The sequence below is a fragment of the Pteropus medius genome, unplaced genomic scaffold (assembly GCF_902729225.1).
Source record: "Pteropus medius unplaced genomic scaffold, Ma_sr-lr_union100, whole genome shotgun sequence".
Taxonomy (NCBI): domain Eukaryota; kingdom Metazoa; phylum Chordata; class Mammalia; order Chiroptera; family Pteropodidae; genus Pteropus; species Pteropus medius.
The window spans coordinates 6,939,839-6,966,008 of NW_024349225.1; the positions used below are offsets into that span (position 1 = coordinate 6,939,839).

At 50.1% G+C, this 26,170-nt stretch overlaps 1 protein-coding gene across 15 annotated transcripts in view; it reads right to left on the minus strand.

Annotated features, from left to right (window-relative positions):
• CACNA1E (calcium voltage-gated channel subunit alpha1 E) overlaps positions 1 to 26,170 on the minus strand; it is a 498,756-nt gene that overhangs the window by 235,231 nt on the left and 237,355 nt on the right. For all 15 annotated transcript variants that reach the window (XR_005656965.1, XM_039881316.1, XM_039881318.1 and 12 more), the window contains 2 exons: positions 9,058 to 9,163; positions 8,076 to 8,215 (listed from right to left, as the gene is read on the minus strand). Coding sequence is in view for 14 of the 15 variants with exons in the window: in XM_039881316.1 (XP_039737250.1) it covers positions 8,076 to 8,215; positions 9,058 to 9,163 (246 nt within the window). In the remaining variant the exon portion in view is untranslated. The remainder of the gene's footprint in view (positions 1 to 8,075; positions 8,216 to 9,057; positions 9,164 to 26,170) is intronic.

The following is a 26,170-nucleotide window of genomic DNA, read 5'->3' on the forward strand; positions in this document are numbered from 1 at the left end:
GTCTACGGACTCGACAGTCATGCTATATGCACCTCTGCCTCGCAGACATGATTTCGCCCCTGCCACCCTCTTCCACAGACACGTGTGCACAAGCCCACGCGTGCATGCCCGGAACTGCCTTCTGACGGGAGCTCCAGGCCCAGGACAGTGCTCTGACTTAGAAGGCACCTCGCCGTAATTTCTTTCCCTATGTTCCCCCGAATGAAGGTAAAGCCGGAAAAATAGTCCCAACCCAAACTACCTGGGAATTCTGAACTTCCTCCACTCCCTCTGGCTTCCGTCCCCTTTGCTGACGCTGATGTCAATTCAGCCCCCGCTCAGTTCTCCCCAGTTTGAGCTCCTGTCAATCAGTGGAGGTGACAAGCAGCAGTCTTTCAGGAAAGACACCAACCCAACACCAGTGTCTTACACCTAGGACACAGTAAATAACTGACAAAAGAATCGATGAATCTTGGAAAAAGACAGAGTACATATATGAGGAAATATCACCTACACCCAGAAGTTATCCCAGCTCACCTGTCTGTCAACTACCAAGTGGGTCTCTCATGTGGACTCTCCCTGAAGCAACAGGGTTTGCCACTAGCACAGAGCTCACGAGAGACCTTGAAGCTCCACGTTTTGCCACTGGCCCCTCTCTCTCCCCGTGAACTGAAATCCCATATTCTAACTCTGTCTTTCCCATCATTCACCCGTCTGGAGGGGAATGCGCTTAAAAGAGAAATGTTCCGATGGATGGAGATGCTGCAAGGAGCAGCATGTTCCCCTGTGTGGAGCTGCAGACGAACAAGGAGCCGCTGAGGAGGAGGAGGAGGCCTGTCACACAAGCAGCCGCCAGCTCTGCGGAGAGAAAGAACTGGAGGGGCCGTGCACCCCAACACCCGCATTAAGGCACAGGGGACCCGTGTCCCACTGACTCGGCTCCCCTGAGTAGCTCCAGGCCCGCGGCGTCGCCCTGCGCAGGCTCAGCTCCTCCATCTCCGTCTGACGAGCTCTCGTGCCTCCTCCCTCCACTTCTCCCGCTCAGAGCAGAGAAGATGAGTAAAAGACAGAACTGTGAAAGCTCGCCAGGCTCACTGCGCAGAGACGCTGTGTAAATACCACGTGCTATCAGAGATTGCCACAGAGATTCGAACTGGGCTGGGGGCCCCGGACGCACTGCTGACACCTCCCCGACATTCTCAGCACTGTGGAGACAGTGGTCCCAGAGGAAAAGCATGCTTTCCTCGAGCTTTAGCTACTCAGGAAACTCGTGTATTAGGGTGGCCTTCTTACACAAAGCCTCTAAAAATACCTACTGATGTATATTTAGCTCCAGATAGCACCCTCCTACCCACGGGCTTCGGGCTGAACCGCTCGGCGTGTGCCACCGGCAGGAAGCTGGAGCCCAGCGATGTCGGCCCCCAGCAGTCCTGCAGCAGCTCCTCGGGCTTTTCCCTTCCCTGTCCCTGTCCCTTTTCCCCTTCGTCCCCCTCTACCTGCTGGGTTAGGCACACTCTCCCCAACTACAGCCAAGGCTATGCTGATGGCTCCGTCTCCTTTCCATGCGCTTCCCTCAGAGCTGACTCCAGGATAACGAAGACTGCATAGGACCCCGAGGGGACCCCCCCGACCCCCACACACTCAGAGCCTGCAAGGTGCCCTGCTGCACTCAGGCTACAGAACGAGCTCCCTGGCGTGACCTGGACTGGCCCCTGCTGACCTCTCCGGGTTCGTCACCCAGTATTCCACTCACCACGTCCCCAGGAGCGTCCTGCTCGCTTGATCTCACCTTCGAGGATTTGTACGTGGCACCCAGTCTCCCAGGAAAGTTCTTCTCCTTCGCTGTCAGGCTAAAGCCCACCTGCCCACCCTCGCGGCCCATCTCAGCGTTACTTCCTTCAGCGAGTTTCCCCAGCCCCACCGAGCGGGGTGGATGCCTTTCTCCCGGGTCTTCAGGGCGTGGCCTCCTAGTGGGCGGCACTCAGCCCGCGCCACCCACATGCAGCACAGTGCCCGGTATGTTGTGGGCACCCAATGATGTCTCCTGAAGGAAGACAGTGGAGTAGGGACAGGTGTCGCCTGGGTCCCGGAGTGATGGCCTTGGTAGCGGAAGGAGGGCGAGCCCCAGGCTCAGACACACCTGCCCACTCGCCAGAGCTGCACATGGGAACTCGCGGTCAAAACGGCAAAGCGGGCAAAGCTGACGGCGGGGCGTGTCCTGAGCTGATTTTGCTTTTTGGTGGCTAAACGGACAATATCACCAACATTCAAGCGCAGCTCCGTCATACCGCCAACACGCTAACACACGACTGAGAGTAAAGATTCCCGTGAGGAAGGGGCAGCACACGGCTCGCGTGTGGCCCGAAGCTAGAGGCACACGAGGGAAATGAGGAGAGAAGGATAAATTTCTCCGGCGGCGCAGGAGCCGGCGGGAGCATCGCTCAGCCTGCGTGGGTACGCGGAGGGAGAGCAGGCGATGTGGCCCAGAACTGAAGGCAAGTGGGCCTGGCTTCAAATCCTGGCTTTGCCACGCCGACCTTTGGAGTTTGGGCAAGTTACTGAAATTGTCGGTGTCTCAGCTTCCTCATCTGTCAAAGGGGCGTGGGTGATCATCAGGCCTAATAATTCCTACCTTGCAGCATGAGTTTTAGGATTAGAAATAACATACACACACACACACACACACACACACACATACATACGTATTTATATATATGGCTATAAAATGTAGTCTTTGGCACATGGTTCAATAAATGGCAGCTTTCGTTATATGACAAATGCCAAGTGATGTAATACAGCTGCTTTCTCCTTATCCCTCCCCACCACCCACGGCCCCTCTGGGTCTTCAATATTCAGCCCTGTCCCTGCCCCCACCCCATCACCCAGGAAGCAATGCCCAAGAGGTAATACTGGAAACCCAACAAATAGACCCAAATGACTGGAGTCCCAATATCTCTTAACAGCCTAGACGCTGAGCTCCCAGCTTTCATTGCCCTAACAGACTGATAAGACGTGAGCAAGCAGGGCCGACTTACAACCACATCAGAGGGGCAGAGATACTGCCTGGCTCGGCCAGACCAAGGCGGAGGAACAGCTAGGAACTGACAACCCCTCAGCCCAGCCCCAGGCTTCCCTCAGCACCCTATTTTGTATCCCATAGGTGATAAGAGAATCTGAGATGAAGCACGTAATCAATTCGATTAGCAGTTATTAAGTATCTGAATCCAGGCACTGGAGTGACAGAGATGAACGGGGGTCAGAGAAGCGGGCCCCGCCCTCGCCTTCCTGTTTTTACCACGGCTCAGGAGTCCCTCTGAGCCTCGCCCTCCTCTACTGTGTGCCCATATATCCTAAGTGTGACGACTTATTATTAAGACTAATACAGAATAAGGACTTAAAACTGTTTTGAATTTTCCAGGTGGCCTGACAAATGTTTAGAAATAGCATCTCCTGAAATGCTACCAATACAAGAGAGAGCCCAAGTTACTGTAAGCTAACAGCTTGTCCAAGAAGGGCAAACGCCACTGTCTCTTAGAAGAAATGAGAATACATTCATTACCTTTGGTGTATCTCAGCCCCAGCAGTTGCTCGATTGTTCGATATTATGAGTTTTGTTGACTAAATGAATGGAGAGATGGACGAATGAACAAGCCATTTAGTGAAGAAATCAGCTGGAACTTCTGATTCCGTCTTCATTAACCCGTGAGCGTTAATTTCCATACCTTCTCAACCACAGAGCAGAAAGTTTTATTCCGAGCCCACAGAGAGAAGTCTTAGGATGGACACATGGGGCTCTGGTGTTTTCAAGTCACACATGAAGGCTCAGCTTTGGGCTGGGAACATCTGCCTGATTATGCCCCTCCCTGAGTCAATCTCCCGCGCTCCGAGGGGATGGAACCGGGGAGCCCACAAAGTTGTGAGGTGACTGACAGTGTGGGGAAACGGGTGTTGAAAGAACTTGGAGCCGGAAGATGTGGACTCAAGTCCTGGACCTAGAACCTCCTAATAGGTCACACACCCTCTCTGAACCTCGGTTTCTTCATCTATAAAATGAGAACAGCGAGATCCCATTGTGCAGATTATGAGGATCAGATAAATAATGTACATATATTAACTTCCGAACCATGAGCTCCCTTGACTTACAGACCTAAGAAGACTAAGGGTCAGAAGGTCAGAGGTGCAGGCTGAACGCAGTGGCCCAGGTGCCCCCACTACACATCTCTTAGCAGAGGCCAGGGACAGAAGTCTTTCCCCGAGCCAGCTGTCTGACACCTCGGCGCCCCCTCCCTCCCCTCCTGTCACACACGGAGAGCTCAGAAGCTGTGCAGTGTCAGCCCGAGGCGCTGTGCCGTCCTCCAGCACCCGTCACTGCTCTTGTGCGCAGGAGGAAAATGCGAGGTGACACCCGGAGCTGAGGTGGCAAGTAAGAGTTGCCAGGAGGGACTGCTGTGGGAGTGGGTGTCGGGAAGCATGGGGAGGGGGCCGCATGGGCCAGGAGCGAGAGCGACCGCCCTGGACCCAAGGGCATAGTTCCACCTCCTGGATCTGCTGTCAAGAAGCAGGTGATATCGGCCAAGCACCTCATCTCTCTGAGCACCAGGCGACTCGTCTCCGAAGTCTGCTGTGTCCCTCCCCACGCTGCTATCACATGTTCCACGGCACCCAAGACTACAACAGTTGGACGACGTCCCGTGATTTTATGCACCACGAGGAAAGAAAGAGAAATGCTGTTGATGCAACTACACCGTGCCGTTATTACATGACACGGGCTCCCCGCGGGGATGCTCCAGCATGAGGAGCGCGCCTCCGAGAAGGCAGGCTGACTCTGACCACACATTCCTGCGGGACAGAGCCACAGCCTTCGTGCAGGTCTCGAGGGTGTCAAGCTCTCCCCCTGGAGCACAGTCCCAGGCAAGGGCTACTTGGGGAGAGGTCAAGTGACGCAGCCGAGGGCTCAGTGCCCGCGCCCCGCACACGCAGGTGAGGGCACAGAGGGCCTTCACGGCCAGGCTAACGGCGGGCCCTGCTGCCCCTCGCGAACCTCCTCCTTTAACCGCGTGGCAACCCCTGCACGAAGGCAGTGCTGACCGGTTTGTCGTCTTGCGTCCTGTCCAATGGTCTCATCCCTCCCCCTTCCCTCCCGCATGCTAGTTCCCACATCCTGCACCAGAGCGGTAGATTCTCCTTTAGAAGCCCTGTCGACCTGTTATGATGCCTCTGAAAACGTGACATCCAAAAGATGTACATTGGAGCATCGTCAACCATTCCTTGTAACAGCCATAACCAGAAAGTAGTCTGTGTCGAATAATCGCCAGAATAGAGCAGTGAGCTGTGCCTATTGATGTAGCAAACTGCCGATCAGTCATTACAGGTTTTAACCAAACTCTGGAGTCATATATGATCTGCTCAGACTGTGCTGAGAAAAGGCAGCAAAATCACAAGCACTGAAAACAAAGCCGGCTTAACTCCAAAGGGCGAGAAGGAAATACCAAAATATAACCAGAAATTTTTCTTCCTCAGTGACCTGTTTTTTCTTCTTTTGACTTTTCTGGATTTTCCATATTTTTCTTTAATGAACATATAATAGTTTAAAAAAATAAATAAACAGACAAGACGGGAAACTTCGCATGGCGTCTGACCTATATAGGACTCAGGGGGCTAAGAATTCACGCGACCTGAACGTATGATACATACGCGTCATGGGGCTTTATCTTCTAGGCAGAATCACAATATTTCTAAGTGACTCGGATTGCCGTTTAGGTCTTTTACTATATACAGCGCAGATTATTTATTTATTTCAGGGACATTTAAAACATCACCCAGCTATTCCCGAAAAGTCGAAAGGTAAGTGCTGGTGAGGATGTGGAGAACAGGGAACCCTCGTGCGCTGTGGGTGGCAAGGTAAGCTGGTGCAGCCACTATGCAAAACAGTATGGAGGTTCCCCAGAAAATGAGAACTACAGCTGCCTTATGATCTAGCAATTCCGCTTCTGGGTCCACATCTGAAGGAAATGAAATCGCTAGCCGGAAAAGATTTATCTGCACTCCCATCTTCACTTCAGCATTACTCACGGTAACCAAGATATTGACACAACCTAAGTGTCTGTGGACAGATGAGTGGATTAAGAAACGGGGTGTGGGTGTGTGTGTGCACACGCGCACATGTGTAAACATACACAGACAGCACATGCACAATAGAATATTATTCAGCCTTAAAAAGGGAAGGAAATCCTGCCCTTCGTGACAACATGGATGAACCTGGAGGACATTACGCTAAGTGAAATAAACCAGACACAGAAAGACAAACACTGCACGATCTCACTTATACCTGGAGTCTTAAAAAAAGAAAAAAAAAAAAAAAGAGAGACAAACTTACAGTAATAGAGAAAAGAATGCTGGTTACCAAGGACTGAAGGGCGGAAAGGGAAGATACGGATCGAAGGCCACAAACGTTCAGCTGTAGGTGAACAGTCTGCAGACCTAGTGCACAGCACGGTGACTAGAGTTAATGATAACGTATTTTATACTTGAAATTTGCTATGAGAGTTGATATCAAGTGCTCTCACCACACACCCACACATACCCACACACACACCCCCAGGTCACTAGGTGAGGTGATGGGTATTAATTGGCTTGATTGTGGTAATCATTTCATAATGTATACATATATCTAAACATCAAATGGCACACCTTAAATATATAAACCTGGAAAATAAAAATAAATAATAAAACATTGTCCAGGTGTGCTGCATTCTTATGACCGTGTACTTCTGAAATGCTACGTGCGAACCGTATCTTTGAACATTCCTATTTCAATTTTCTTTTAGAACAATAACTTTCAGAATATCCTTTCGTAAGGCAACAGGTGTTTTTAAACATAAATTATCATCTCTGCCTATTTGTCCATTCCCTGTATTGAGGAGTTGGCTGCTCTGAGCTCCCATTTGTACATTCCAGCCCATTACATCTTCAACTTTTTCACTTTTCACAATTGATATGAAGGTTAAAAAGATGAGTGTTATGTCTATATCTTGAGACAATGAATAAACGCGAACATTCCCAAGGCCTCACGCTTCTCAGGCTTTACCTACCCACGCTCCCCTGAGTATTCCTTGGAAGAAATTTCCACGTTTCTTCCCTCTTCTTTTCATCAGTCGTAACCGTGGCTCAGATTTCTCCCCTCCCCGCTTTCCCACTCCTGGCTCAGCCTCCCCTCACAGGTGTGAACTGCGGTCTGATGGGCAGCGGAAAGGGACTGTCCATGCCCCACTCCTCGCTGCCACACCCATATGGGACATGGGCACCCCCCAGAGTGCAGACTCTCCCCTCTCCTGCAGGCCCCAAGAGCCATCTGACGCAGAGAGAGACCAACGAGAAGCCACAGAAGCCCTACGAGTCATGCCCATCACCAGCAGTCCCAAGGCCTGGATCTGCCCCAATACGGGCATGTGATATTCCTTTCCAACCGAAAAGACGATCTGTCAGATATTGAAATTAATGAACTGCCATCATATATGCTGCCTTTGACACCGGGTCAGCTGCAATGTGGTATTACTATATTAATTTCCAAAGGAATGATTTATCAGCATTTTAATGGGATTCAATTTTATGCCTCCTCACGGTCATAAATCTGCAAATCGTAAAACGTTCTATTGCCAGAGCGCAAGCCTCAGTTATCAGTATAGAAAATATGGTTGGGGTCTTCTCCAAACTCAAAGACGACTGCACCCGATGGCATCTTTTGGCTCATCTTTCAATGATGCCCCTCTGGCCAGGACCAGCCGGGACACGTGCATTCAGTACTAGCTGAGCGCTGAACGGGAAACCGGGAGCAGCAGCTGCCACACCTGGGAGCCACGGCCTCCGTGGGACACCACACGCATCTCCGCAGACTGCACTCCCCCACAGGTGGGTCACCTGTGATCCAGCCCCTTGAGAAATCCAAGCCTTGAACTTTCCCTCTGCGCCCACTGCACAGACTGTGTCTTCCCACCCCGGGGTTCCTTGCATCAGCCACTTTATGACACCACAGCCCCAACCCGCCCCTCCCCAAACACACACACACCAAGAAGACAGGAGTTGGCGAGAAGACTCACCCACTGAGGACCACGATGAAGTCCATGACGTTCCAGCCATTGCGAAGGTAGGAGCCCTTATGGAAGATGAACCCCAGGGCCACGATTTTGATCCCGGCTTCAAAGCAAAAGATCCCAATGAAATACGGTTCCGTCTTCTCCTGCAGGTGCAGAGCAGAGGTGCTGGTGAGGGGAGGGCCGTGCCAGTCAGACGCAGGCAGAGGCACGCCCGGCCACCCCGTCCACTCTGACCTTTCCTCTCCTACCGGACACCAGGACATCTGCCCATGTACAGGTGGGGAGAGAGGGGACTGGAGGACTCGTGGAGGGCACAGAGCAAGGAAAGCCCAGGGGACCGGCTGCAGAGATGGACGGGTGCGGGGTCACGCCCAGGACCAGACTGCTTCCCACGGAGTTGACCCACGGTGCTGGCTTTGCCCCGAAGGAGGTGGCCTTTCCATGCTGGCCTTCGTGCACATCGAATGCCTCAGAGGTCTCATCCTTAGGCAACCAGGCCAGAACTGCTCACCCACACATCTGAACTTTAAACCATTTGTTTGCTCTTTTTAGGGGAAACACGTCAGACATGTGAATCATTTCTCTACGGAGAACACGCAGGCTACGCCTGAGAAGTCGCTGACCGCGAACGTGCACAGGCTTCGCGCACCCTCTCTCCTCTCTCCGTCACCTCCCTCTCTCCCCTCACTTCAAGGGTCCCTTCGGAAGGGAGGGAAGAGGCTGGACCTGTGCCTGCCCTTTCTTCCTGTCTGGCTGTCACGCGGTGTTTGCTATGCCCTCGGAACCTCCTGGGAGCAGGAGAGAAAAGGTCAGTCTTCTCATCCTTATGAATCCTGATGGGGTTTGTCACCAATCTGTCCCTCAGCAAAGAACAAACTGGAAGGCAGGGAAGGAGGGCAGGGGACAGGGTAGAGGAGCAAAGGAGAAAGGAGCCAGGGAAGAGAAGGACAGAGGAGAGAAAGACAAGAAGGAGGGCGGTACATACCAGTCTGCGAGACATTGGGGTCTTGTCATCCTCGGGAAGATGCTGCTCCAGGGCCAAGACGATGCAGTTGGCAATGATGGTGGCCAGGATCATGTACTCAAATGGCGTGGGAAAGGAGGAGTTAAGGAACAGACTCCCCAAAGAGAGAGGGGACACAGCCTCCCAGATGGCTGTGCACATCAACATACAAACTTTATCAGCCCGCACTGCGTCTGCGTGGTCTGCGTGACTGATCCCAGCGAGCAGGCAGGCAGGGCAGTGGATGGTCCTCGGCCTGGGAGACCGTATCCACTTCTGACTGGGCTCCAAACCCAAAGCATCTTCTCCCAGCAAAGGAAAAGTGGAGCCAGTAAATAATGTAGTTAGACATTCCGGACACGGGGTGAACTCACTGGCATAGCTGGGAATTAACTAGGGCTGAAAAGGGAAGTGGAAAGAGGAGACATGGGCACCGCAGGCCCCTGTTCTCCCCAGTCTTCAAACCACGGACCCGTACAACACACGACACTGCAGCAAGGATCCCGCTGTGGCCGGCTGTTGCTGTCTCTGGGAATCACAGCTGGAGTCCCCTGCCCTAGTACCTCTGCTCACCTGAGGAGGACTTCAGAAAAGGAACAATTTTCTCCACAGGAGCGCATTTCTATTTAAATATCCAATTCAGAAAACATTTAATGGGGCCAGGAGAAGCTTGCTGCGTCCCACCTCGTCTTCTCCTAAGCGTCTACATCCATGGGAAACCGACACACCGTGCGCCTGAATCCGGGACAGCAAAGCCAGGGCCTCTAAGAACTGAACCACAAATGAATAAATCACGCATTCGGGCTTTTTTTTCCTGCTGCATTTTTCTGAAGACAGGTGAGGGGGCTCCCTGTCCTTTTTTTAAAAACAGGACTACGATTCTAGGGCCAGCGTCCTGACTCTTGCGGGAACGTTGTGCCACAAGCCCAGGGAAAGCAGGTGCGGGGACCGTCAGCCAAGAGAGAGGCGGGAATCGCCAGCTCCGGAGTCGAGTCATCCTGCGTGCTGGATTTTATCCTCTAACTACGGTTGTGACAAACACAAGCCAGCTGTTGCCACTGGCCTTGTCCGGCAACCGGTGCTCTGGCAGAGTCTAGAATCTAGGCGGGAGAGTGGAGCAGCAGATCTGGAGGGAAGTGGAGGGAGGACAGGGGACCATTCTCCTTGACCGCCCACACGTCCGGGCTGGCCGTGTAGGATGGAGGACCTAGAGCTCTCCCTAGGGAATCCAGAAGGAAGGCCAAACCTAACATGCTCCTGATGCCACCCTGTCCCCACCGTGACATTTGTGCCAGGGAGTGCCAATGGCAAATGAGCATCTGGGGCATCTCTGAAGAGGGGCAGGGCACAGGGCAGCTGCAGGCAGAGCGGGTATGTGCAGGGAGGTATGAGCTGCTGACCAGCTGCTCCACCCCGGTGCTAGAATGGGAGGCCACAGGGCCGAGAGGCCTGGCAGCAGCTGAGCCTCGAGCGCGCCCATTCCCGTTCGCCAGTGCCATCTCCTGCCCCATCCCCGTGCATCCCTGAGTCACAGCCCATCCTCCAGCAGCCGGCCATCCTTCCTTCCCACGCACCCCCAACACTCGCACAGGACCCGTACCCTAGGGACAGCTGTGCTGGCCTCTGCTGCCCTGTGGAGCTCGGCCATCAGAGGCGCAAACTGGGTGGAGCTCAGAGGACCTCAGAACCAGCCCCCTACCTCCTCACCCCACTCTGCTCGTGTAAACCCTCCCCTTCGAGTGCGGCCCCACCACCTGGGAAGTTCCCCAGCATGCCTAGCGACTCCTCCTCCTGCAGTCTCCCTGGGTACCAAGCTGGACCCGAGAGCTAAACACGCCAGCACATCACAGACGGCCCACCCAGCTTGCACGCCCATTTCTCAGCACAAGCCCCTCCCGCCAACCACCCAGGACACCAGTGCCCACTGATCAAAAGGGGATTCGTTCTCCCCTCCCCCCGCAGGCTCTAACCCGGGGTTCAGAGCAAGTGCAAACTGACCAGGGACTACACGTGAACTCGGTGTCCCTTAAGCCCCCTCAATAAGCTAGATCGCCCTGGGCCTGGTTCAGGCACCCGCAGATCCCCAGATCCATGATGATGCAGATGGGAACATGATGGAAGTGGCTGCCAGGAACCCATGCCCTTCCCTGAGCTCACGCCTAGGAGATTGGTGCGGCAAGGGAGCTGAGAAGCTTGCAGGCCACTGACAAATGACACCAGAGCCGAAGGCATTCCAGGGCAGTATTCCTCAAACGCAGGTCACGGAACACAGTGCTCCAGGACCTGGGGATCCAGGAAATGAGGGAAAGCTGGGGTGCAGAAAAGTGAAGCAGATTTCCTCGCAGTGAGACTTCTCGGAGCCTGTGATGCGGTTGCACACGGAGGGCACCGCCTCCTGCAAACGGGGTCGGGGATGGGGCTCAGAGTTCCCAGCTCGTTTCGCCACACAACCCTGTGGTCAGAGTGTCTCTCTTGGAAATGGTGTTCACGGGAACATATTCGAGAAGCCCTGGCACTGCCAGTCCCGGTGAGGAGCGGTAGGAGGGCTGGTGGCTCTGATGGCAGTGAAACGATTGGTGCCCTGTCCCTGTCCCTAATAAAAGCGTGACAAATTGTGGGGCTCAGCTGGTCACTCGCCATGGCTGGCCATGCCCCATGCAAACTCAGAAAGCTACTTGGCAGGACCAAGGAGCATAGCACGTGACCTGGGGAGCAGGACTGGGGACGTGCATGTTCTCATTCAAGCGGCAGATAGCACAAGCTCCTATTAGTCTGACTGGGGTCAGTGACTGCTTTGGGGGTTCAGGCTTCTTCTCCTCAAAATTTTGAAGTGATAACCACAGCCTTAAAAGTAAATGAGCTCCCAGTTGCTGATCTGCAGGCAAGAGCGGTCCTGGTGGCTGTCTGCCTGTCAGGCCCTTCTATCCAGTGATCCCTGCTCGGACTGCTACAGCCCCTGTGTGGCCCCCACCCCCTGCTCCCACTTACGTGCATGTACTTTCCTAGTCAGATCATCGAAGTGCATAGCTCCCTGCCAGGATCTTTAGCTCACATAGCCCAGAAGTCCAAACGCAGATACATGAAGCTTGGCAGGTAACAGGGGCGAGCCTCAAGAAGGTGTGGCCATCACCACTGCAGGGTGCTCAGGGCAGGGTGCTGACAAGCCAGACTTCCTGTGACTGGCCAGGTGTCCGGATGGCTGAGAATTCCTGCAGTCTCAATGAATGGCGCTACCTAAGGCTCCGGAGGCTAGAATCTCAACGTGAGGCTTTGGTAATTCACAAATTCTGAGAAGACCTCCTTCCCACCTCCTCCCCCACCCAAATCCTCTGTCTATGGTCTGATGTCTAAAGACCCATTCAGAGCAGCAATTTTTTGGCTTAAAATTCTGAAAACTGTTCAAATGCACACACCCTTGAAAGGGATGTCCCCTTAGGCTTCATAGATCATCTGTAACTCAGGATGAATTCATGTCTGGGGCAATTAAGAGGCGAGGTTCAGATGCAGAAGAAAAGGTGAAACTCGGAATTGCACGGATTCGTGGACTGGATCAGAGAAAGGATGGCCAATGAGAAATCTTAGGACAGGAGCTCAGGAAGGACAGCCGGTCCTGCCTGGGCCCCAGCCGCCCTCCCTGCCGGCCCTTTTCTCTACCCTCTTGCCCACTTGTCTTTTTTAAAAAAGCACAGAGTGGGCACTTGGTGCTTTTGCTCCCTCCTACAACAGCCTTTCGCCTCCTTTCTGGTCATATGTCACGATCAAGCTGAAATGTCGCCGCGTCTGTGACGGTTTCTCCCTGTGTCCCATCGTCTCTGTATTGTGCAATTTTGTCATTTCTCCTCATATTTATTTCCCCCAAAAAAGCTAGACCTTGAAAGCAGGGTCAGAGTTTTGCTCACCTCTCCGTTGGCCGTGCCTAGCAGAGCTCCTGGCACACAGTACTCGGTATGAAATGCGGGCATGAGCGAAGGGGCGGCTCCATGCCCCAGGAGAGGAGCCTGGACTGCAATGGCGGCCCCCAGGTCAAGCAAATGCACCTTACAGGCTAGACAAAGGTGTGACTCGGAACTCTCGAAGGAAGCTCCAAGTCCCTGAGGCCTCAAAGAATACCACCTTTCATGGGACAGGACAGATGGAAGTCTGTCCAGGGCGCTGACACCCTCTGCCCAGGAATTCAGCGATTCCTATTACATTCTGTGCCTGACGCTAAACACATTTTAGAGAACGGTATCTCTCCCTGGTGTCCGGACTGTTTACCCTCTGAGATCTCACACAAACAGATAACAGAGCCCTGAGGCGTGGGAGGCTGAGGGCAGGGGCTTTGCCTGCCTTCTTCACCTCTGCACCCCTGGGGTCCAGCACACAGTGGGTACCCAATGACTATTAGTCAATCAATTGCTCAATCGATCGATAAGTGAGTAGCACAAAGTGACCAGAACCAGAGGTATCCTCACAAAAGATATCCTGTACTTTCTCCACGCTGCCTCCCCATCTGAACTTTTTGTACTATATCCTGTATATACACATTAGCTATTCATAAAAAAGAAACCAGCGTGCACGGAATATTCCTTTAATGTGAAAAAAAGGTTTTTTTAAGGAGCAAAGGCAAAAGTTTTGTCTTGCTAGAGGGATAATGAGTTTTTCAGGGTAGTAGGGTTATTTTCACTTCCTTCTTTAATCCTTTATGCATTGCCTGAGTGTTATAATGAGCATGTATTAATTTATAATTATAAAATCAATTAGGGCTATATTTATTCCGGAAAAAAACAAACCAACACAAAAACAAAGCACAAGATTTCTGAGGGGATCACATACAGGAGAACAAAGGACCTAACCGAATAAGGAAAATGGCCACGAAAGTACTTTGAAACTTGCAAAAGCACCTCCTCTTCCTCGTCTGTCTCTGTCTGCTCAACAGGGGCCTTATCTCACAAACTTTCCTGGCAACCTCCCCACACTCCCCTTCGCTCCTCTCCCCCCTGGGCCCACTAACGAGGACCCCCGTCGCCTCAACTTTCCCTTTCCTGTCTAGCAGTTTCAAGACCATCATTAGGGAAATGATAAAAATAGGTTCATTTATTGATTTATCTCCTTTAACCACAGCTCCTTCCTTCCAACGGTTGACTTGTTTCCTTAGCAACACAGCTAATTTGAGCAGCGCTACTCGGCCTGCATACCTGCCATTTGTTCATTTCCTTCCTGAAGCACAGGAAGCTGGGGAAAGGGAGAGGACGGCCTGGCAGCCTCCAGTGGTGGTGCTGGCTCTGCTTGTCAGCTGAGCACAGGGCCTGGCCTGGGAGCTGATCTCTGCCTCTGCCCGAACCAGCAGAACTGCCCCTGTCGCCACCCCTCGGGCACAGGACTGGGAAGGACTTAGGCCGCAGGCAGCAGACCTGGGGTGATCCAGGGAAAACATGCATCTCGAGACCCCCTTAGACTCCCTCTGCTCTCAGCTGCCTGGTCTCAGAGCTTGTGACATCAGAACAGCAGGGAGACTGAATGTGCTCAGAGGTGCTGAGGGGCCACCAGAGACAGGCAGACAGACAGAACGCTGTGCTCTGTCTCCGACTCCAGGCCTAATGGAGAACGTGCTTTTGTGGGGAGAAGCCTGTGGCCACTCAGACACTTCCTGTAAACTCCTGGGGAGTCTAGGATAGCCCACAGTCTCAGGGAAAGCATGCTGCGGCCTCCCGTACCCACGTCCACTCCTCACCCAGGCCCAGAACACTCTCTTACAGGAAGGCCTGTCTCCTTTCCCATCCTTCCATACCAGCCTCCGGCGTGTGGATGTCTAATTCTAAGAGACAGAAGAGTCTCAGAAGATGGCCTTGGTGTTTTTGTGCAGATCTTTCCACCTCTCCTTCACCTGCATGTAAATATCATTCTAACAAGTGGGACGGTGACTCAAGGACTGTCATAGACAAAGGGTCCCATCTAGAGTGTGACTCCCTCAAGCAATACACCAAAAGAGACATTTTAAATATGAACGACAGTGAAATACAAGCATCCAAGGCTTTCATGCCTCTTTTCTTGTACAAGAAGACTCAGAATTTCCTCGATACCTGAGATGCAATGGAGAAAATGCCGCCTGGCGATGGAAAACCAGAGCCGAGGTTCTCACTGCAAAGAAGCACCCGGCCTAGAGCACTCAGGTCAGGGGAACCTGCTGCCACCCATTCCCGCAGAACCAAGAAATACCAAAGGATCAAAACGCAAAATGACACACAGCCAAGAAAGCCCTTTGAAACCCGTAAGGTGCTACACAAACGCACAGTCATTTCCATTATCCTCCTAAATCAAGCTCTCAGCACCTGCTGTGGGGAGAGCATCTGTGAGTGGTCATGGCCTCTCCGGGAGTGGGCCGGCTGGCTGCAGCCATGGGCTGACACTGAAGAGGACCCATCGCAATAAAGGGTTTAAAAGAAAATTATGGTAATGGGTCTCCGGGAAGAGAGCAAAGACATTTGGCCCAGTACCTCCTGGGAATATGGAAAGCACATCCAAACACCAGTCCCCAGAGGAGGATTTATGAAGCTGATGACTCTGATGCAATTTCTCCTAGTGATTAGAAGGGACATTAATCACACTCAAGGCCAGGGCTAAGAACAGGGGGTCGAACCATCACAGAAGTCCGGCTCCAGCTCCTACAGACCCTGATGGAAACGCAGTGAGATCATACTGGTGAGATCATATCCCCCTTGCATGGGCTGTGAAAATGACACATTTGTCCTGGAAAGACCAACAATATTGAAGAGACAGGACCCTGCACCTGAAACCCAGACACAGATAGAGAGCCACCACCAGCACCTCCACAGAGCGTGTCTGCTCCCCACCTCCTTAGAGGCCAGTCTTCTCACAGGAATGTCTGTGTCCTGGCTTGTGCACACAGGCCATGAGTGCAAGTCTTCAACCCTTCAAAGACTGGAAAAATCAAAACCAGCCCTGTTAAAACAGGCCTGGGGCCAGCGCTCCTTCCTGAAAGGCTATTATACCTTTTCTCCAGATCCTGGTAGGGAGTGGGAGTAGGAGGTAACGAAAAAGAGGTCCAAGACCATCTGTCAGCAAGCTGGCTCCTTCCCGCCCCGCCGCCCCCTGCACACCACCCCAGGTGAGAGGCCCAGGGAAGAGGTAAGCAGAGGTCCTAGGAGCCTTGGTCCAGAGGCCCACATGCTCCTGGATGGGCTCCCTCTGGAGCCCCGGTACGCAGCCTGGGCTGACCAGGCAGGAAGGCAAAGCTCAAAGGAGACTCATCCACAAGAGGGAATCAATGGGGAACCGTATTCCTGGAGGTTCCAAGGGGCTACAGACGAATTGTTCAGTTTCCTGGAAACGACGTTAATCCTCTAAACTTGTCCCTGTGTGGACAACCCCCGTATTTGGGGCAAGTCGCACCCTTCACTCCATTTGCACATCTGTTCTCAACCTGTAATTTTAGGTTTCCAGTCTCTGTCCTGGGCTGGTCCACAAAGAGTGGACCACACACGGCGGGGTCATTAAACGGCAGGAGGGTGAAACGCCCGGGCTTCCCCATGTGACAGGCATCAGTGCGCCCCTCTGACTGCACATCTGGAAATGTCCCCTCCTGTCCCACCCCATGACAGGAGACATGCACCGTTAACGAGTCGAGAAAGGAGGCGGAAGCTCTGCTTACTTCACATTGGCCCATTTCATTATCTCATTGCTTTCTGTGTTGCAATTTTTCTCACCACCCAACCTCGTCTTTAAAATAAAAAGATCAGACCGAAAAAACAACCAAACCCCTTTCTTTTTTTAAAGCAAAACAAAACAAAACAAAAATGAATCATGTGACTTCCAGCTTTAACATCAGTTTTTTAACTTTGGTTTCCATGGTGGTGGGATGCAACCTGCCATCGCCATGGCAACAGCTGCCTCTGTTCAAATTCACCATCTGACAGGCAGTCCTGTGCGCATGCACACGCGCGCGCGCACACACGCACACACACACACACGCACACGCGCGCGCGCACACGCACACACACACCTTTCTCTCTCTCTCTCTCTCTCTCTCTTTTTCGCTGGTTATCAAGAGGATGGTAACGCCATGATGCCTACTTCTAAAGACTGAAGTCCTAAAGAATGAAAGACAAAGAAAGCGCAGCAAAAAAGCAGAGACCCCCAAAGACCTGCTGTCTGCCACACTGTCCACTGCCTCCGTAGGGAGGTCAATGGACTCAGTTACTCAAAACAAAAGACCCCGAGCATTCGTTACTCTTTCGATGTCATCTTGAAGCTGCATTCGAACTGGCATTGCTTTCAGACCGAAGAATTCCCATCTCACTCCGATGTCCCTGATCTCTCTATATAAAAGGACTAACAAGAAGTTGACATTATTGCTACTTTGGTTAACCAAGACTAAGGTCAGCTCCAGATTCACCCAAGCCCCAACTCCAAAAGGCCGGGCACGGCCGCTGGGAGGCATGAAGACAGTGCTGGCCTGCCTCTGCCTCTGCCTTTTGCCTCGGTTACAGTCAGCTAGATAAGTCTTAATTCCCTTTTTACGTGTCTGACTGAATCCTGGACTCAAAACGCTGTCATTCAACACACAGCCTTGGGGATCAGGAGACAAATGATTGAACGGTACAGAACAGAGAAGAAAGAAAGGGGGAATATTAAAAGCCTCTGGAAGAAAACAGAACGGCGGTGAGAAAATTACCTGTTTCAGAAACCAGGCTCTCTATTTTGATGGCATTCTGATGGATTCGAGCCCATCAAGAATTTTGGCAGCAATGTGCATTTTAGGGAAAAAAGAATGTGGGCTGCAATCAGCAACCACACCCAAGACCATGCCCTACTTCGTATCGGCACTCACTTCGTGGGGCGTCAGACGGTATCTGAATGCAAAAAGAAAATGAAAAGCCTTTTGTGAAAGAGTCCACAGATCATCTCTGGGAGAAATTTTTTGTTTTCCTTTGAAAATCTTGCAACTGTACCCCAGTGTTCAAAGATGCCTACTGAGCCTCCAAGCCGCTTGAGGAAGCGTGGACGGCATGAAGGATACTCAGCTGGGGAAGGGAAGACTTACGAGAGGCCTCACAGCTATTTTCAAATATCTGAAGGGGAAGCTTGTGATCAGGGGCTTGGACGTTGTCTAAGTTATTCTGGAGGGTAAGACTCAGACTGAAGGGCGGAAGATCCGCCCAAAGGCAGACCGGGGCAGCACAGAGAGGCAGCTCACCTGCTCCACAAGTGGATGGACTGCATCTGGTGTTTAGTAAGCGAAGTGTTGTACTAATGAATACTTAACAACGAGCCTCTCCGAAGGAAGAAAAGCCCTGATGGTTAGCATTTGCCAATTTTTGGAGTGTAAATACTTTCTCCATGGCCAACTTCAAGCTGTGAACTTGACATCAATGTACATGGAGTTAGGAAAAGATACGTGTAATGGACACCCAAGAGCTGGGACCAGCCAGTTCCAGCTCACCACTTACTGTAAGTTCCACATCTCTGCGAAACCATTAAGGATACTGAGGAAGAAATTCCTGTATCTGCTAGTAGTTGAGTTGGATCGACCCTCATATGCACAAGGGTTAGTTAGCAAATGAGTAAGATGCAAGGTCAGTGAGTCGTTAATCATTTGCTCAAGGGCCTCCTGGGTCCGCATGACTCACTCTGTCCCTCAGCCTCAAGCTGACCCCTTAGCTGGACCTGCATTTGTGCAGTCTGAGCATCACCCTTATTACAGAAGGCTGGTACCTGTGCAGCTGGGTGTGTGCCAGAAGCAGCCACAGGTGAATGGTTTGTCAGTGCCGCGAAACATAACAATTAATCACCCCATTCTCTCAGGCTGAATTCCAGGATACCCAGGGGGCTCCAGTTATTTCACCATCGCCTGCGAGAAAACTGAGATGGATCGGCAAGGACCCGAGATCAAAGCACAACCCAAAGAATCCAACCAGGTAAAAGGCTCACCTCTCAGTCCAGAAGATCCATGGATCTCAGCCGTGGCTGCACAGCAGGATCACTTGGGAAGCCTTTAAAAACTAAGGAAGAAGGCACCCCATCTGCAAAAGCTCTGATTTAACTCATCTCCGCAACTATCCGGGCATCGGCATTTCTAGGACTCAGGGTGATTTTAATGTGCAGCCAGGGAAAAGAACACTGCTGAAGATGCCGGAGGCAGTGAAAGCTAATGGTGTCCTCAACTCAGGCGACACAACCACCAGGGAAATGAGAATCCCGAAGACACACGGGCAGAACGGAAAGGTGTCTTGGCATCCCGTGAACTCTTCCGACGCATTTGTTTTACAGATGTCAATACTGAAACCGGAACTTTTCCAAAGCCAAGACTAGAAACCTCTCTGGATTCTCAGCCTCACACCCTGAAAAGCTTACCCATTATCAGAGCCACCAAAGAAAACTTCCTGGCTTCATGGCTTGAACTGAGGGTTCAAAAAGAATGGAGTCTTTTTTATTTGAGTTTACTTCTTCCATCCCAAGACTAATCAATTGCTCTCAAGAGCATCTCTCTCAAGGTAGGGTCTGGAAGGTTTACCTTTCTCGGGGCCACTTGAAGAGTCCAGAAAACATTCTGAGATGGGTACTTGCCTGAGCATCCATTCTCCCATCTGCGAAGCCGTGACCTTGGTTTTATGCTGCATGCAAGCTCGTTGCCTGTTGAGTGCAGTACTACCATTTCGTACAGTCCTCCAGCCACTCACAAGGCTTCCTTCCAGCAACATTTTTCGAAAAGGAGAATACTATCATTCTGAATCGGTTTCCCACTCTCATTGGATCTGCGCTGGTTGGCTTCTCTTGAATTGTCCTCCTCTTCTCCATTCCTACTTTTTCTCAATTAAGTCCTCTCTTATTAATCACAATCCCTACATCCAGCCTCCTATACCCAACCCAAGAGAAACACCAACATCACAGACTTGTTAATAAAAGGACGAGGAAGCCCCAGAGGAGGATGAGGAGCTAGTAGGAGGATGACCAAGCAGAGAAAGGGTACTGAGGAAAGGGAAAGAGTAAATGCAATCAAAGGAGTCCAGGACTTTGAGTCAGGAGCCCTGGGTTCTAGTCCCTGCTCTGTCACTTACTGAGAGACCTGTGGCCAGTCACTTAACCTGTCTGGCTCTCAGCTTTCTTACAGGTAAATCAGGGTCTGATTAGAGTTTCTCTTAGGTCCTATAACTCTAATATTCTATTGCTCTGTGGTGCTGAAAGGTAATATGATGGGAAGGGAAGGCAGGGAGAAAGAAGATGCACCTGTTACTTCAATTTAGAGAAGCCATTTTTTTTTTTTTTTTTTTTTTTTTTTTGGTGAACGGACTAATGAAGACATTCAACCATAACATTCAAAACGGAAATCCTGGCACATCTAAGACTACCTTTAAAGTATCTAAAGTCAATGGGAATATTTCTAAATTTTCGATAATAGTTGCTCCATGACAAGCTGGATTGGCTAGAAATGTCTCTAAGAGGTACTTAATGAAAGGTTAGAACCCTCATAATGGTGGCCTTGGGGTGAACATGAGGCTGCTTTTCCACAAATCTATTGCGAGCCTTTTCTACACACTCTATTGGGATACTAACGCTTTTTCTGCAGCCTTCTGTCTCCCCAACCCCCATTTCCTTAACAAGCTGCAAAGGCAGAAGCATCCAGCACAGTGAAAGTTCAAGAAAGAGTCATTAAAGTCGCCTCCTCCACACTACCACCCATGCTGTGGGTGGCCTGGAAAAGAGAGGACCGTGTCTAGACTGCTTTGAAGAATGGAAAAAGAAAATGGACTTCGCATGCTAATAATATTGATAAAGTAGTAATAAATTTTAAGAAAAGGAGAAGGGGAATTGGCATTTCCACATCAGAGTGATGAAGTGTGACAGCAGAGCTTTTGGTGACGGAAAGACCAAATAGCAAAGCGCCCCAACTGCAACTCAAGCTCACGTTCCAAGGACACACAGCGAGACGTCTCAGACCCATCTCACGATGACCATGATGATGGGTGAGAGATCCCTGCTCTTCTCCCATCTATCGGTCCTTTACTCCTCAACCCCAAAGTCTCAACCCCAAAGGATGCTATAGATACAGGCAGGCAGTTCGCAGTGTCATCCTGAAGAGATGCTCTGTTAGGGAAGAGGGCCTGCGAGTCGTCTAGTCTGACCCGAGGCCGTGTGGTTCAACGAGGAAAGAATAGCCACCGGAGTCGATCAGACCACCAGCACCTGAGACCTTGTGCCAAGGGCTGGGGGAAATGATATTTGTCTCTAAATTACACTGTAGAGTGTCCGTCGCACAACAGGCATTCATTAAATCTTCTGTCCACTCCAGAGATTCAGCCTGCGGAATAGATGGCTCTCCAGGTCTGGACCCTGCTCCCTATAGAATGTTGGCAAAATCGTATGAGAGAAATAAATGAAGGTAAAAGAACAAGTGAGATGATCGACCTTATTGCTGCTCAGCGTTATCTGAGCCCAGGCCCTTTCACAGTGGAAATGTGGAAAGCTGTAGGACAGTCCTCACTCCCCAGAATCTGTTCCTTTGGTTTGCTCTTTGGAGCCTGTTTACTGATGTCTATGAAAGAAATGTGCTCGGTCTTCCTGAGCCTGACAGTCAAGGTGGGCATCTGCCTGTCACTTGCTCATCATCACCAGGGAAAGAAGTCACCGAGAGAAGCTGTGACATCCTCATCCACAGAACTTGGGGGAAGAGGGGCAGATGGTGATCTCAAAAAATACATACATAACTATCTATAAGGAGAGCATTATTCTGCCAAAATGCCCAGATCTTCTGAATTCACATAAACTCATATTCCCCAGAACTGCCCCCTCCTCATATTGCCGTCTCCCCCACCTCCAGCCAAGCCCACGCCCCTCAACTGCTCCTCATATCCACAGACCAGGAGAACACAGGCACCCCTGAGCACCCATATGGCTCACTTACTTCATAAATACAAATTCTTATGCAAATACAATCCAAAGTTAGCAGGCAGAAGAGGAAGGTAGTTCCTTCAATATTCCCTGAGCCCACGGCTTCATTTCTTTTGAGTCTTCTGCCTGGTTTCCAGCAACCAAGTGGCACATCCGAGTTCTCCATTCACATCCACACCAGCACCCAGTGTCCTCAGGTAAAACGTCCTCTAGAGTCTTGGTCAGACGACCTTCACCAAGCTCGTTAGGTACATGTCCAAGGGCGCCAAGCTGTGGAGGGTCCCCGCCTCCAGCACATCCCTCCAATCCTTTAGGAATCTTTCTCCACAGTTCATGGGATCTAATCCTGACCCCCTTCTCTGACAGAACAAAGCTGGAGACCCTAAATGTCCCAAACCCTGAATGCACAGGAGGCTGGAAACCCCTGAGGAGAAAACCACTCGGAGGCCAAGCGGGGACCCCAGGCGGGGTCCTCCCATACGCCACCGACCAGGCCATCTGAAACTTCTGGCTACAAAATAGAGTGAGTTTGTTTCAAGATGATGGTTTTGAATATCTGATCTGTTTTTATCAAAAGCTTACTGGGACAATTCTGCCTCATTATTGCACTTGAAGCTTTTTTCTGGGTTATGTGTCCTTAGGGACAATATTGGTGTAAAATCTGCAATAGAAACATACAAAGACAGATTCTGATCTAGATGTTTTAAAACTTACGTGAAACAATGTAAAATGTAAACCCAGTAACTTTGAGAAGAAACATAAAGACTTGTGGAAAGACCACCTAGCTGCAGGGGTGAGAGCAGGGACTCCGACCCGGGCCTCCAGCTCCCACTCGCTGTGTAAATGGGCAGGTGAGTTAAGCTCTCCACTGTGAGATGCAGAAAACGAGAAAGCATGTCTCTGTAGGACTGTCATGAGGAATAAATGCAGTAATCTATGGGACACACTTGGCACAGTAATGTGGCAGTCAGTAAATACTCAATAAACATTAGATATTTATGATTTCTGTCAACATTAACACTAGTATTAATATCTAGCATATTTACAAAGGGTTTGAGCACACACCAGCTGACAGTACCTCACAGTCTTGTGAGGTAGGCAAAGAAGGAAAAGTGACCTCTGTCAAGGTCACACCTGAAGACTGAGACTCAGAGAGGTTATAAGACCAACGCGAGGCCATGTAAACATCATCTGGCAGTGCTCAGCTTTGAAATCGGGCAAGAGTCAGGCGAAAGTAGTTGGTATTGTTAGAAGGAGAAAACTTAGCAACAGTTTAATGCTGATCCTTCCAGAACTAACCAGATATTAACAACTAAGATTTACTCACAGCTTCCTATGTGACAAACGTTGTTCTAACATTTCACATGTGTCATCTCATCTGATCTTCACAAAAAATCCTGTAAGATACACATTATAGGTAAAATTGCTATTTCTACTTAATGTTTGAGGAAACAGAGGCACAGCGGGGTTAAGAAGCTCCCCCAAGGCACACCGCTAGGAACTGGTGGAGATGGTACCAAAATCTGAATCCCAAAGCCACATGTTTGACCATGATGCTCTAATGTTCCCAAGCAGGGACAGTAAATCCTGAACTCTAAGGCAACACTATTATCAACTGATCCAGATGACGTCTAATATTCCTAAAACCCTTGAGATTCAAGGTTCAACCTTTGTATTTTCTAGTAAAGAAATAAAATATTGTCTCAATGAGTCTCTGAAAATGATACCTAGAGTGGACTTGGGAGAAAGCAAGATGCTACATGCTAGCTGAAAACAGACATGAAATCGTCATAAAAGTGTGTATTGATTTCAGCAAAGCATGTGACCAGGATATCACATGCAGTATTCTTACAGACAAAACAGAGTAATGTCAGTTGGTCAAAACACAGTTTGGAGAAGAGCTGGACAGTCAATGGCCACTGATGATGAGCAGAAGGGGGGGCCCCCCGATCCCAATTCCAACCACGCTTTTATCAGTTACTTGAATGAAAACACAATGCGTATGATTATCCAGTCTGCTGATGACACAGAGCTCAGGGTGGAGAGCTCACTCATTAAGCAGCAGAGTCTCCAGACAACATATAATGGATATCATTTAAACTTCCGAGTCAGACCACCATTGTTCAAGTTCACTAGTGGTGACCTTGGGCGAGTGACTTAGTCTGCTTTAGCCTCAGTTTCCCCATATTTAACATGTAGATAACGATTATCTCATTGGATTGTTTTGTTTAAATGTAGAGTCTAAAGTCTGGTAGATACTCAGTGAATGTTAGTTCCTTGTTCCCACTCGAAAATGATTTCTACAGGAGGGGCTGTTGGACCGAAAGCAAGGAGATAAAATGTACTTGAAATAAAGAGTCCCGAATTTAAATTTGAAAATTAAATTGAATGAGAACAGAGTGAGGGAAAACTGTTATCAATTCACATTAAAAGATCCAGGATTTTTAGCTGACTACAACCTTAGTCAAGTCAGAAATAGAATGTCCTTTCTTCAAAAAAAAAAAAAAAAAAAACACTAAAAAAAAATTATTTGAATTTTAATAAATGTGTTAAATGCCGATGTTAAGAATCACTCTTCTATGTTCTGGTTATTAAAAAACTAATAGATGACACCACCTTCCTTGCAGAGATTTTAAACCAATAATAAAGCTACATGGTAAATGTTGCAATAAATAAACTAGGTGCCATATGGGAGCCCAAAGGAGGGAGTTGGTATTACTCTGCTGAGAGAAATCAAGGAAGGCTTCATGAAGGAAATGACCTCCATGTACGGTCTTAAAGCCCAGAAGTCCGGGGGAAGGAGAGGAGATATTCCGGAGAGAGGGAGCAGCAAGTGCACAGTCACGAGGCCCGGAGGAGGGTGATGCCTTCAGGTATTATTGGTGGCCTCCTGTCACAGTTAGAGAGAAGGGGATCGTGGTGACTGAGGCAGGCCGGTGCCATGCGCAGGGCGGATCATCAGAGACCCTACAGGCCAAGCCAGGAACGCTCGCCCAGTTCCCGAGCAAACAGAGGACAGAACCCAGACAGGAACTCAGGCTTTCTGACTTACTATCCAGGCTCTCTACTTCTGCTGTCCCATACGGTAGCCACGAGCCACATGTGGCTATTTAAAGTGAAATTAATTAAAATTAAATAAAATTTAAAATTTAGTACTCAGTAACAATAGCCACATATCGGGTGCTCAAGAGCCACATGTGGCTCGTGGTTACTATATCGGCCAGCACAGATGAAAAGATATCCATCATCACAGAAAGTTCTGGCCAACGGCACTGTCCAGTGCCACAGCACCATTAAGTGAACAAGAAGTAGATTTGGTCTAGACAGCTCTAGAGAACAGAATGGAGCGGAGCAGCAGGGAAGCAGGTGAAACTTAAACAAGAATATTTCAACTTCCTACACCTCACCTTTTCTAAAAACGAAAGCACACCCTGTCCCTGGAAGCTTGATGGCCTCTATCAGGGCGATGTAGAAAGAGTCCCTGCACTGACTGAACCCTCGTTGGCTAAAGGTCCATTTCATCGCGGCTGATGCACTGTGTAGACACATCCCTGTAGGTCCTTCACGTGCAGTTCCACACTGGCACCTAAAGCATACGACGCTGGGTTGGGAGTCACCATTCCCGACAGCCCAGCATCTCGACACACCGGAGTGTTGGAATTTTCTATCATAGTCGGCATTTTTAAATTAAAATCCATGGCCCCTGTAAATGAATGCAAAATTGTATGTGTATTTTTCAGGAAAAAGAAGTCCATAGCATCGATCAGATTTCAATAGGATTTGTGCTCCTAACAGACCAAATAAACACTGTACTGGAGGGACCTAAGAGTCCCAAATACTCCAAAAAGACTCATCTGGATGTCATCTAGATGGCCACTGAGGTCATTCTCAACTCTAAAGTTCCGCTGCCTTCCACACCTAAAGACCATCACCCTGCAACTGAACAGTTTCAAGTCAATCATCCCCCAACCATGATTAAGCAGAAAAGAGACAGGAGTATAAAAGAGCAGAGAAACAGCCCAAGGTACAAAAGTTACATAATTCAGTCAAGTTGGGGAAGGTAGCATCTGCCAAACTCTTGCTGAGATGCCTATCGGAGGCTCTCTCGGAAATCTTGGTGGTTCACTTTCAATGTTAGCCTAGAGAAACACACACACCCAGTCAGATGCCATACCAGCCTACCAGCTGGAGAACTTGCCCAGCAAAT